General features: G+C 43.6%; 1 protein-coding gene across 1 annotated transcript; it reads right to left on the bottom strand.

Moving 5' to 3' along the window:
* Positions 1–1,831: 1,831 nt before the first annotated feature.
* LOC111860027 (hyaluronidase-2-like) lies at positions 1,832–9,310 on the bottom strand. Its single transcript, XM_023843277.2, has 4 exons — positions 8,303–9,310; positions 6,990–7,975; positions 3,896–3,985; positions 1,832–3,790 (listed from the first exon to the last, which is right to left on the bottom strand). The coding sequence occupies exons 2-4, from the start codon at positions 7,923–7,925 to the stop codon at positions 3,404–3,406; spliced, it is 1,413 nt and encodes a 470-aa protein (XP_023699045.1). The 5' UTR covers positions 7,926–7,975; positions 8,303–9,310; the 3' UTR covers positions 1,832–3,403.
* Between the last annotated feature and the right edge of the window lie 4,794 nt (positions 9,311–14,104).

The following is a 14,104-nucleotide window of genomic DNA, read 5'->3' as shown; positions in this document are numbered from 1 at the left end:
AATACATGGTAAATGTAATGATTAAGGTTGCAAAATTCTGGAAATTTTCCTGTTAATTCCCATATATTCCCATGGAAAGTTTCCAATTTGTAGTATTTCCAAAATTCCCCAGCTTATCTTCCCATGGAATGGAAATATTCTGCAAAGTTTCTGGAAATTTTCCATCCCTTTGCAACCCTAGTAATGATAAACCTTTGTCTCAAATTATAGATTTGCATTCCTGAGGAACATTTGCTGACATGTAACATTGGGATTTAATATCAAGAATATGTGTACAAGCCAAAGGAAATTTTGCTACTAGTTCCAATGACTTTTAATATCAGCCAAGAAATATTCAATGTGCCCCTCAGTACATGAGCTGTAATACACATTCCGTACATTCACATGGTCATTTGGCACAATACCCTAATCAAACTCATAATCATCTTCTGTAGTAAATATGAGTGCCAATATATTCAGTAGTGGTTGCAGAGACTCACCAATGGCAGGATAATTTATTTATATAATGTACTTCTGGATTTTAGTCACTTGAATTAAAAAGTATCTATACCACAATTTTGTTAATTTTTATCCAGACGTCGAGAGAGCACTGGAGATTCATTTCTCAGTAGATTACCGCAGACTGGTCTTTCCCCACCAAGGGTCAAAGGGCAAAGCGGCAGTAAACCTGCGGAGACCCCGAGAAGCATGGCGCCCGTGTCTGGAATGAGTTAGGAAACAAGGCTCACTCTGTATTTTCAGGCCAATAATATTGCTTTTGGCACCAGTGCTTCACCATTCCAAACTGGAAAGGATCCCATAGTAGAAAATCACTGCGGTTCCATCAGTCAGCAGAGAGATGCTTTAGGAACCTGGTGGGAGGCAGGGAGACCTGGGGTCTCTTCAAATAGTCATGGGGGGGGTATGGATTCCAACTACTGTTACAGTATCGCTCCAGCATCTCACCGGGGCAATCAGCAAGATTCACTGCAAGACAGCTCACTGATTTTTATAATAATCTATGGTTAGTCTCTTGCAAGAGACATAATGGTGACATAATTCCCGTACTTTGTATATATTCTATGCTTACCATTAACTAGAAAGATTTTTAAACCATACAAACATGCATCATCAATGTATACATTTGACATCAATTAATAATAGTGCAACCATCTCTCAAAAGAAACCTTACATGATTTATATATTTAGAATTGACTTCCCATAGCAGCTGAAATACTGCAAATTCCAAGCTGGATAAGACTAGCCTAGTATTCACCAGTAAAGGTACAAGAGGCATTAAGGAATATTCTTCCATTTTCCATCTCTGAGCAGTCCAGGACACACAAGAGAACATCGTATATTTAAAGCTTAAGGCTTTAGGCCCAGAAAATGTCCTGGGTGGTGTTTTTTAGAAAGGTACTTACCTCTCAGTTAACAAGCCAGCTGTGCAAGGAAATGAAATGTAATTATAATCGCTGGAGCTTTTTGAGTTTTATGCTTAAAAGCTGCTGTGAGGAACCAGGCAGATTTAAGAAAGCAGACGGATCTTATCTCCGTGACAGATGGTCCCATGAGAAGGTCGTCCACAAGTGATGGAACATTTGATCTCAAAGCCAAAAATACCCAGAAATGTCTGACATTTATCTCATCCATGCTATGATGTGTAGTTGGTGTAGTTTTTTCCAGAGGGATATCAGGTAGACAAAACAAAGACAGTTTGGACTGAATATCGCATATTTGGTGCTTTTAACGTCAGAAATCTATGAACACCATCTGCAAATGCCATCAGCGGCTACAGCAGAAGTGAACACCAACCTTGATACAAGGCATGCTCAGTAACAGAGAAACCAGCAACAGTGTGAAATCAGTTTAATTATAAAATCTCTTTAATCTGCCAATAATAATAATATAATAAAAAAATAAGCAGCTTCATGTAATTAGTGCATCCAGCAAATACCTCATGGAAATCTGTCCAGGGCTGAAGGTAGCTTTTGTGGGCTAAATTCCCAGGAGAACCTGGAAAAACCTTTGGGTACGGAAGGGGTGCAGTGCTGTCTAGGCCCTTCCTAGCCTAGAACTGATGTGTAAATCATGGTTTATTGGTCACACCCACCAGCAACCAGACACGTGAGCAACGTAAAATGCATTGAAGTGCATATTAAGTAAGGAGTGAACAGGATACTGATGGCAGCAATAAAGCTGAACTGAAACACGTGACTATAGTGGAAGGCTCAGGAAGGGGAAAGTTATGCAAATTAAAAACAAACACATGCATCTACAAAATGCTGGACTGAAAGTTTATGATTAAAACATGGAAAAAGAATCATTTTAAAATTTTGATTTAAAACCTCTGTACCACATTTGGCCAAGACAGCTGAGTTGGGGAGGGTAAATTACTGTACCTCAACTTTCACTTCTGCCCAACAGAGTAGTTCATTCACGGCTCAGCTAGACCATCTCTCCCCTGACCTTTCCAAGTGCACCAACTTTTAAATTATTCCTTAAATGGGCACTGGATTGAGGATCGCTTATATAAACCCAACAAAGGGATGAAACAGGTACAGAACCACACAGGCGCAAAGTATTCTCTTAATGTTCCAGTTAAAATAGCAAAAATATACAAAAGACAAATGAAAGCATACAAAGAGCATGGTGCTTTCTCTTATTATCAGGGTCCTCATTTTCCAGGAACCACCGATTCCCAGAAGAGCAGCAGAGGAAGGTTTCCACACTTGCACAGGAAAAACAAACATGGCTGTCCCTTAACTGAGATAAAGAGACACAGGTTGACATATGATATATATTTGTACAAGTGAGCTACACACTGACTCACAGGCACCTCTATACAGTCACACACAGAAACAGGTGGAGGAAACTAAAGTTTACTCAACACAAGAAAACCAGAACCACCCCCATAAAAAACATCTAAACCATCTGGTCACGCTGGATTTCGTTCAGTGAAAGACAGTGCTGCTGTAAGGACATTAACAATTGCACCGCCCTACTCTGAGCCTCTGAAGATGGTTCATGCCTTCTTCAGGCAGGTGGTGTGGGGCTCAGCAGGTTAGGGTGCTGTGCTTGTGATTAGAAAGTCGCTGGTCTGAATCCCCTTAGCAACCCCAACTGTCCCAGTTAAGGGTTGGTGACCAACTAACCTGCTTTCTTTCAAAAATGTCCATCGCTTTGGATAAAAGTGTCTCCTAAAAAAAATCAAGATCATGAGATGTGATGATGCATAGGTCAGGTGTATGCCACAAATGGAGTGGTCCTTTATTTCTGTGGCCTGTGGGATCTACCCATTCCCCTTTGGTTGGATACACCATCCCAGTCATTCCCCAGATCCCTTCCCCAGCTCTCACCAAGGATGACGTCCAAATGGAGCTTGAGGCTACAGCTAGGACCTGAACTGCTGTCAATCTCCAGGTCAGTGGAGGAGGAACAGTAGGAGCAGGGAGAACATAACCGACACCCACGTCGCCCCCATACTAGAGGAGGCCCCTGGTGGTCCAATCTCCTTGGAACAAGAGTCGCCCTGGTAGCCGCTGTAACACTGGCACTGGAAATCCCTTTTGAAGGTCTCTCTGTCACCAGCCCCCAGCTGCCCTCGAACCTGCAGCCGCCTGCCAGTACTCTCCAGCGAGAAGCTCTGCGGGTTCAAGTGCAAGTAGGAGTCGGCATCCGCGAAGCGGCGAAGGCAGCGGCCACGGGAGCTGCAGCGCGACTGGCTGCAGTGTTGTGCGGCCGTGGTGACGTTGAGCAGGTACTTGCCCAGAGGACCCTGCAGGTACGAGCTGAGGTTGGAGCAGTTGGCCTGGGTAAGGGAAGACAAGAGACCCACAGAAGAGCTTCATGTTAATGATCAAGGCGATGAGGAAACAGAAGCCAAGGTGGGATAGGAGCAGATGAGGCAACTTGCATTGCTGCTGGCGTAGGCGGTGTCTCCCCAGAAGATCACCCCAGCTGCCCCGAGGGCCACGCTCTCCCCGATGGTAGAGACCAGGTCCACCTACAGAAAGACACACCAAGCTCAGAACATGCTTTTCAGGGGACTATTTATGTGCATCTCTCCATCTGCTCTACAAGGAAAGTTCACCAAGAGGCTATAGGGCAGGGTTATTCAACTCACGGTCCTCGAGGTCCGAGCACTGCTGGTTTTCCAGCCTTCCTTTATCTATCAGTCAGGTGTGAAGCCTCTGACCAATCAGAAATTATTAAAAAAACTACCTGGGAGAACTGAAAACACGGCCTGGATTTGGAATCGAGGTCCAGAGTTGAAGAACCCTGCTACAGGGCTAACGATGCACAGGTATTGAGGGTTTGGTTAGGGAAGAAACAGTGGGGTTAGTGTGTCATGTGGGATGGTGACCATGGGAGGGCGTGCACACACCGTCTTGCTACACACACTTACAGGTGAGTATTATACAGGTGAGTGTTACTGGCCATGTCACCCCTTTTGAAAAAAACATGACCTTTACTTTGTTTAATACTGCAAACAAGAGCAACTGAAATCAGACATTAGAAATGGTGTGTGTGACTCTGTGGGTTAAATCTCTCTGTCCAGAGGGTCATCAATTCGAATCCCATGGCTGGTAGAGTGATGCCACGGTTGGGCCCTTGAGGAAGGCCCTTAACCCCAACTGCCCCAGGGGTGCTGGACACTGTCGACCAGGTGCTGTGACACCCCACAGAAAACTGTTCACTTATATATTTATGCCTCATGGAAAGCAAGACAGGATAAGTCAGTAGTCACCAACCCAGCTCCTGGAAATCTACCATCCTTCAGAGGTTAGGTGCTGTGCTAATTTAACACACCTTACACAGATAGGTATTGGAGTTTGCTATGTCGAAGCTAAGTTGGCTCTACTACCAACATGCTACTCAAGGGCCTGATTACCTGTACCAGGTGTGTTAAATTAGGGCTGCACATAAACTTTATAGGGTGGTATAAAGGGTTGGTGACCTTACATTTAATATTATTTGTTTTATCAGCGAGCAAGAGCTCATCAAGTTAGGTCCATTTAACCTCTACGCAAAGTATAAATATATATGTATTTTTTTCCTGTTCTATACCACATATGGGCAATTTCCTCTTTATTAGGGCAAAGTGTATATTTCTTTTTGACACTTGATATTCCCTGACTAGGAACTGAATCCAAACCAAGATGGTGAGAGCACCAAAATGTGACCACTAAATCACGTAGGGAATTAAACAGAACTGCTCCGCCCCAGGGATTTTGGCCCCATTACTATTGGGGGGGTTCCCATAATTTACTCATCATGGACAGAGTTCAAGGAGGACTCTTAAATCACATGACCCAAGTCTGCCCAGATACGACCTTTAACCTCCACAGTTTCACCCCAATGCCAGCGGCTAACCTCTCCCCTATAAAACCACAGACAATTTTTTCCCTTACCCAACCTGGCAACAGATGTTCCTGCAGCAAGGCTCCATTTCGTTTCTAATTTCACTTTTAAATTTTAACAGGTTATCCCTCATCTATTTATCTCAAGTGTATTATGAGTTTGGGAAGCTCCTCGTCTAATGCCAGCAGAAGCTGTCATGCTGGGTTAAACGATTGAATGAATCCCATCACACATGTGCTTCACGGTTTCGCAAACAGGAAGGCGGGAACAGGGGCCTCTGTGCATCCACATGGAAATCCAGGAGGAAAATCATCCAGGTCTCAAAACTCATTCATTCTTCATAATAACTTGTTACTCTAGAACATCAAAATATGAGTCCCTAGGGTGTCCATAAAGCAATAGCAGTTGCATTTATATACTACTCAATTTGCTTAATTTAGATAATCTTATAATAAGTAAATGTCATTTTAAGTATCTCTGTTGAAATGCAAAATGAACTTTGCAAAATTTTTTAACCATCTTTTGCAGATGACCTTTGCTTCCCTTGTTGGTAGGTCTGAATCTGCTGTCGCTGGCCTCTCTCTGTGAAGGCCACAAACAGCAGAAGAAGCTCTCAAGCAGACGGCCATAAGGCCCTCGCAAATACAAAGACCCCCGTTTTGATTGGAAATGTGAGACCCGGGCCCAGAATCTGAAGTCGGGGGTGTCTGTGCTGGTCAGCGTCAGGTAGCATCGTTCTTTAAGGCCACAGAGAATCTTCAAGAGAAACAAAGGGCTCACTGTCTGACAGAGATTCCATGTTCAATGCCAGTTTAATCTGCCCCAGCGTATCGGCAGGCTGACAGTGTTTACTGCCAGATTCCCATAGGGCCTGACATTGCCAGGAAAATGTATCTGAATTACAACCACTAAGGTATACTCTGAATTAGAGCTCTGTCTTGGCTAAATATCCCAATATACACAATAAATCATTTATTTCTCATACGCATGACTTACATCACCCAGAATCCCATCTGATAAGAGGGAAAGTCCGCCTACTTGACAATAACTCTAGTTGCCCCATTCGTACGTTGCACAGCATCCTCTCCAAAACTGCATCTATAAATATACAAGCAGAATGGAGCACAGACCTCGATAAGGTCGATTTATGCAACGCCTGCGGTCCAGTGGCCAAGAGTCGGCAGACATGCTGCCTACAAGACGGAAATCACAGCTAAAGACCGAGTTGCCAGATGGAATCTATTACGCTGATATCCTAGATGACATCAGGGCTTAACAACTAGGCATCCCGCTAATATTTTCTCTTGTGGAAACTCATAACTATACATAAATGCATAATGAATTCACTGGAGGGAGAGAGGGGTGTTGTACTGCAGCTCTCGAGGGGGGAGAAATAACACTGGCGTGAGGCTCAGGCTTTTAGCATGTTTTTCTCGGTATAGAGGTTACTGGGGCCATCCTGTAGGTATCGTATAAGGTAGCAGTGAACATGAATTTGTAACCTGAAGTGGGCTTGAACTTGTACCCAAAAGCATGGCGTTCAACATAATTCCTCCAGGAAAAGACGCGGGAATGTCAAGGGGTGAGATTGCTGGCCACTTTGAATAAAACAGCTGCTGGCGTTTTTATTCCGCACATCGGTTTACCTCTGTCAGAAGCGACATCTCGTTGGTGTAAGTAGGCCGCGTGTAGACGAAGACGGGCCGTGTCAGGCCTTCGCCCACCGCCGCCAGTCGCATGCCCTCCTGCACGCGGTTACGCACGAACTGCCGGCCCGACGGCGTGGAGCGCAGCACCGCCGGCATGTAAACCGACGGGAAGAGCGCCGTGCTCTCAGTCCACAGCCAGGCCAGCTGGTCATTGCGCGTCACCTCCACGTGCGGACAGCGGCCCGTGTATCCGGCCAAGCCGCCCTTGTAATCATGGTTGTAGCAGTCAGGAAACAAGTAGAAGCCCCACAGCTGATTGGGCCGTTTGCTCTTGGCCGTCCTCAGAGTGTCCAGCATGAACCTGTGAGCCGACTGCTCGAACTCCTGCTGTGCTACCCGTGCAACTTCCTCCTGGGTCCACTTAGGGTTCTTCTGGGAGACCAGCTCACGCGACTTCACCCGGTAAATGTCCTTGGCATCCCAGTTGCGGATCCACAGAGGGCGCCATTCCTCCCAGTCGATTACAGCCAGGCCCCGGATACTGGGGTCACGGATGTACTTCTTCAGGTCTTCATTCATCTCATCTAGGTGTTTGGTTAAGCTGGCAGTTTGGGGCAGACCCCCATTTACAGGAGTGCCAGAGCTCTCAAAGTAAGGGTACAGGCCCAGCCGGTCCTTGTAAAAGATGGTGAGGTTTTGTTTGACGAAACCTTCAGTGGGCGACGCCACGATGTCGAACAGGTCCAGCCAGAAGTGGACGCCGTGGCGAGGTGTGCACTCCTCCGTAGGAGCATTCCAGGCAAGCAGCACGGGCTTCCCAGAAACCAGGGGCCACTGGGTTGGCTTAAGCATCTGGCCCCAGAGAGAGTCCCATAGCAGGAAGATGAGGAGCAAAGGCCTCCCGTCAGGCCAGCTCCACAGCCAGAGAGACATCACTGGTGGATGCAGACGTCAAACACAGCTCACCTAGCTACTGTGTCATCCTGTTAAAGAAGGACAAAGTACATTAAAAAGCTACATAGTGCCATCCAGAGACCAAAAAAAAAAAAAAAAAACTGAAAGCCACTGGAAAACGAATATAGTAATATAATACAAAGATACGACAAAAAATACATAAGGAACTGAAACTGAGACAGCAAACGATGCCTGAAAGTGCCTGATATTATTATTATTATTATTAATAATAATAATAATAATAATAATAAAGGTCCATATTGGGCAAATAAATCATCGCAAAATGCAAAAAGTGTCAGGGTTAGTTAAAATATACAGGGATACAAAACTGCATCTTAACCTGTGCCAGTTCTTACCTTGCATGGACACCCGGTGTAGTTCGCTTTTCAAGGGGGAATACAATAAACAGCTACAAAAACACTACGCAAAAAACACTAAAACGTTTATAAAATAACCTGTGCGTGTGAATATACCTGCAGTTACTGCCGAGCAGTGATTTAGCCACGTTAAATCTTGTATTTCACACAAAACGGTAGACCATTAGCAAAGTTGTAAGAGCAATGCTGAGGGATAAAGAGAATAAAGATCAAAGATCTCAGCGTGGCTCGCCTGCTTCCGAAACCTGAGATTCACTTTAAACGGTATGTTTATCCGTGATAAAAAAATAATAACAATAAAAAAACAAGCCGGCGTTAATAATGCAGTTAGGTTTCAAACGGTGTCCTCTTCAGCCAAACCGTCCGGCCGTGTGCTTGCAAGTAAAATGCCCCTTTAAACATCAAAATGAGCATGCGATTCCGGGCTTTTTTGTTCCACTAAGAAAAACTTCACCAGCAAATCGGGGAGAAAAAAATATTCCAGGAGAATGCCGGTCTATTCCACGCCAAGCGCCAGCACTTTTAAACAAGCAAAAACGCGGCATGTTTTATTTGGTGGACTGGTTTCCTACACCGTTGTTCTCACAAAGCGAAATATCGGAACAACCTCTTTCTTCTGCATTTTCGTCAAAGCCAGCGAGCCAAGAATGATGACACACCCTCAATTCCAAAGAAGTCAAACTCCAGCACAGTAATGAAGCCACCTTTCGCTCAGTGGGGCAACTCAATGCGCGAGGAGTCGGGTTTGGGACTCTTCTATGTTGTTCGAAATGGGGGAGTAGTGATGGAACACATGCGGGAACGTATTCAATTAAATATTACGGCCGCTTTCCATTTTATATACACTTTCTTTTGTATGCCACCAAATAATACATATGCGTCTTTATTGATGTAAAAACTACTACTGCTTCTCGCATTTGACTAATACTTTATTCCACATCTACCCCCCACCTAAGACATAGTCGCTCCGTCCACAGAATTCGCTGCTGGGGATGAAATCGTACTTTGGCTACCGCTACCTTGGGATCAGATGAAGTTGGTTATGGCTTCCGCGTTATTCGAAGTATTATTTCTTCAGTTAAAGATATATTCTGGTCTTCTATATGTATATATGTCCTGAGTCGTTCGGTTATTGTTCTGAGAACACTATATAATAATTAATTATATATATATATGTATTCTAAGGGTTTAAAAACGCGCCGTATCGGTAGCATTATCTCATCAGATGGCCGGACATCGGGGATGCATTAAGTCTCTTTTGGAAACATGACACTTCAACTTTAACCTCTGAATGGGTCATCGATTATCCATTAGCTGACGCTCATAAAACGTACCTCTAAGTGTTTTTTATGGTGGCGTGGATGCAGTGGAACTGCGACATACAGCTGGTATCACTTACGTGATTTTATGGGCAGGAAAGATTTCAATGCTGCTGCTCGGAAAGACGGATGCATAAACTGCTGAATATACAGTACAGTATATTCGTGCAGCATGCATATAGTAGCCTCATGTTTTTGAAATATCCAAGATGTGATCTTTACGATTCTGCATGTTTTTTTGTGGGGAAATGATTAAACCTAGTTTTCTGTTTTGAGTGTATGAATTAAGTATGTAATTTGAACGAATGCTTAGTGCTAAACAGTAAAAAAAAAAAAAGAAGCTGTCATTGTTCTTGAAAATGACACAGGTTCACTCTGCATGCCTGTGCAAAGGTCAGAAAAGGTCAGTGGCGCCACCCTTCCTATACAACATTTAGCCGTCACTGTGCAGTCAGAAAGCACCCAGGTCTCTGAACCTCCAGCTCACTCTTTATATATTAAATAAATATATTGAAGAATAATATGGAATAAATGGACAGAAGGTCAGCAAATTACCTCAGAAAGAAACAGGATTACTACACTACTAGTCTTAGTTCTTGCGTGCTTGCTTCAAACACACAAACATTAGTGTGAATCTCCTCTATGTGCACAGAAATGTGTTAACAAAAGAGTAAGAAACAAAAAGTATATTAATTTAGAACCAAGATAACACAGAGCTAAAGTAAAACAAAACAAAACATGGTACTGTGCTTCTATGCACCCATTTGTAAAGCAATAAAAAATTAACCTAATAAGTCAATATAAAACATCAAATTTTAGAACAACTGGTGAACCAGAGTCAGGACCTTTGCAAATTAACTTTTGTGGCAGGTTGCAGAGTTGGTATCTGCCACAATGTTGAATAAAGAATCAACAAGCCAGCTTCAACCAAACAAAAGCACTTAAACTAGTTTAAACCTTTATACAACAAGGAGACACTTTATAAAATCCTAATACACACTAAATCGTCCCTGTACAAAGGCACAAAATAACATTCCCCCAGGCACACGGTGCAGCATACAAACATCAAGTGATAAGAGGAGGTTTCACAGTATGAAAAGTGCAATAACAAAGGACAGCGTGAAATGGACTGTACACAAGAGTTTATATGCAAATGCAATATATATGTAAAAGATAATCAATACTTTATTGATCCCTATAGGGAAATTCAATCTTTTGTGCCCAGGGAGCTGGGGATTAAGGGCCTGTAGATGGACTGAGGCTGGGTTTGAACCAGCAACCTTGTGATGACAGGCACACAGGCTTAGCCCACTGAGCCACACACTGCCCCTATGAAACATAAATATTTAATAATTTACTAATTATATAAATTCTGCTGCAAAATGGGGTGGAATAAATAGATTAAAATCTTTCTTAATTTTCATATTGTTTTCATAGAGGGCTGGTAATCACGTCAGTATTGCCTTCTTAGGAAAACATACAAACATGACACGGGATTAACAAAGTAGCTCATCTTTTTACTATTGGTTAATCTCCTCATAGGTTATGACACTCACCAACTTAGGGGCTCTCCTTCCTTTTTCTGGTCGGTCGTCTTTCCGATCTGCTGAATACGACACTTTTTCAGAAGCGAAGGGCACATGCGGCAGTTTTTTCTGTAAGCAATGGGGAGCCAGGCATCAGGCAGCTTCCTGTGAATGACAGTGACTTCGTTCTGAGGCGATGGGACTCACGAGCAGCTCAGAATCCTGAGGTACCTCTATTTATACCTGCTAGGTCCAGATGGTCACCTCCCACCCCTGCCTCCCAGGGGGTTCAACTGAATGCCACACAACGTACATTGGCATAAAGTGCATATGTAATCATTGTTTTGATTATTTTAGCAGAAGCAGTACAACCACCTGTGGGATTGTCAGGTTTATCATTCTTTGATGTAAAAGATTCTTTCTGTTGGTGCAACCCTTTTGACCCTCAGTGTGCTTCAAGGACTGGACTCTGAATTTAAGACAAGCACTGCATCCTGGACAAGATGGAGGTTTGGGTTTGGAAGAACATCACCAAAGACTTAGCAAGCCAGTGAAGAGTGTCTGTGGTACATCAAGCACTAGCCCAACCTGAGCTGACACTCGGCGTGGATGCAGATGTGTTTTCCCCTTATCACTTGCTGTTTGTATGCCACACTGTGGTTCTGGGGGACTGTTACTTGATACCATTGTGTACCTGTATATAGGTGGTACGACAATAAAGCCCACTTGTCTTACAATTTAAAAAGCTATGCTAAGCTCCCATAGGCTGAAATCTTACAATGAGGTGATGTGATGTATACATATCACAAATGAATGTCAGGAAAGAGGCATGTTAAAGATCTACTGTCATGTCCCCAGACTGATGGTATCCCCAGGCCATGAACAAAATCCCTAAGTCTGTCTTTAAGTTGTATTTATAAGTCGAAAAAATAATAATACTGTAAATAATAATTATCATTCTTATAATAACACAGTGATAGTAAAAGTAAATAAATAGGTACTCTGAAGCTGAGCAGTATGTAACCTGATTTGTTTTTTTTATATAATAAGCTTTATGGCCGTATGGAAGTCATCCGTAAGTCAGACTTTCTTAACCCAGGCAGGGTCTGTATAAACTTGACACTTTGCCTGCTCCTTCTCTTCCCCAACATTCTGCCCAAACAAAGCACACAGAGTCAGATGGGAAGCCCATTGTTTGGTATGTTAGTTCCTGTAAAGCTTCAGTATTGGGGGAATATAGTGCTTAGTGGTCTTGTCAAATGAACATGATGTCCTTTTGATTTTCCTTTTTCTTGCTCAGCTCCATCTGGATGATTCTCAGTGGAATGGACATCTAATGACAAATCATCAAGCCGCTTTATTGACAGATGTGGGCAGTTAGCCAGTCGGCCATTTGACTTTTTTCATAATTGACGTACTTTGTGACTGTGTACTGGTTCTGGGAGAGTGCGTGGGGCAGAGTGGGATCAGCAGAGCTCCAGAGACCCGACTGTGGTTCGGGAAACACCGGAAGCAGCTATGGCTCTCTGCCGAGGCATGTTAAGGAGGGTGAAATTAAATGCAGTAAGACAGTAATCGTTGAATCTTTTCCCCTAGACAATACCACACATGGAGCTTTTCTCTCAGGGGCTCAAGGGCAGAGTTCTTGTCCCTCATCTGGGACAAGGAGAAGGTTCACAGGACTTGTTTCACCCAGGCCATATGCTTCATCCTACGGTGGCCGACCATGCCATTGTGACTTGTGAGCCGCAGACCTCTGGCTCATTGTAAACAGCTCAGGCACCGGTGTCACTCACAGGAAACATATGACACACTGTAGACAGTAGGTCAGCTGTCAGGTGTCATTTGTGCCAGCCATTTAGTCTAGGCAAAGTCAGAGTTCACATTGCTGTCATTCGCAGCTGCAGGAGACACACATGTTTGCACAGTGGAATGACATTTCATTTCATCAAGGCCATAGCATAGCAGAGAAATAAAAAGTACAATGGCACATAGGCATGTTAAACATAGAGGTATAAAACAGTAATAGAGGCCCATAGACCATTAAAGGGAGTAAACATGACAAGATTAATTCAATACAGGATCCATTCAATACATTCAATAGACTGAAAATAAATCTTCAAGTGACACCCTGAGGCCATTAGAGTATTTTGCGCTGGAGGGAGATACAATTGGTTGGGAGGGGTGGTCACACCTTTTATTAAGTACAGACAAAGATTGTTAGGGGCCCATGATGTTTAGGAGCTTGACAGTTTCCCAACACGACCATTTTGGGTTTGGGGCTAGAACCTGAGGTTAGAGAGAAAGGGGCTAAAAGGTCGTGAGAGGAGAGCAGAGGCTATGGCTTGCCTCAGTTACTGCAAGAAGTTGAGGGGCCTTCTTGACCAGGAAGGATGTGTGCTGGGTTAGGGAGAGGCCCTCAGTAAGGTGTGGTATAAGGAATGTAATATTGTTTACTCTACTATGACAGAGCCTCTGATGTGCCGTGGCTTGTTCTGCTGTCATGTTCCCCTGAAGTCTATTGTTATTTCCTTAATTTTTATCACACTGAGCAACAGTATACTAGCATGACTCCACAAGTTTACTAATTGATCCACTTCCTGCCTGTATTCACTTTCATAACTATCACTTAGGAGGACAATCATGAGTCATGAAGTACCAGAGTGTAACACAAAGGCTTGAGGACACACCCAGGTATCTGCATTTAGTTTGATGGTATCTCACACTTTATTGCCAACCCTGATTGATTGTGGTCTCCCTGCAAAAAGTCCAGAATTAAATTGTATAATGAGGTGTTTAGGCCAACCTGGGACAGCTTTTGGATCAGCGAATGTAGGATTGTGTAGGATCAGCAGATTAACGCACCCTAAAATAATAACTTCTGCAATACATTCATTCTCAATGACATAACTGTAATGAGACCCACCTCAAATGAT

This window comes from Paramormyrops kingsleyae, chromosome 8 (assembly GCF_048594095.1).
Source record: "Paramormyrops kingsleyae isolate MSU_618 chromosome 8, PKINGS_0.4, whole genome shotgun sequence".
NCBI classification, from domain to species: Eukaryota; Metazoa; Chordata; class Actinopteri; order Osteoglossiformes; family Mormyridae; genus Paramormyrops; species Paramormyrops kingsleyae.
This window is presented reverse-complemented; position numbering and strand designations above follow the sequence as displayed.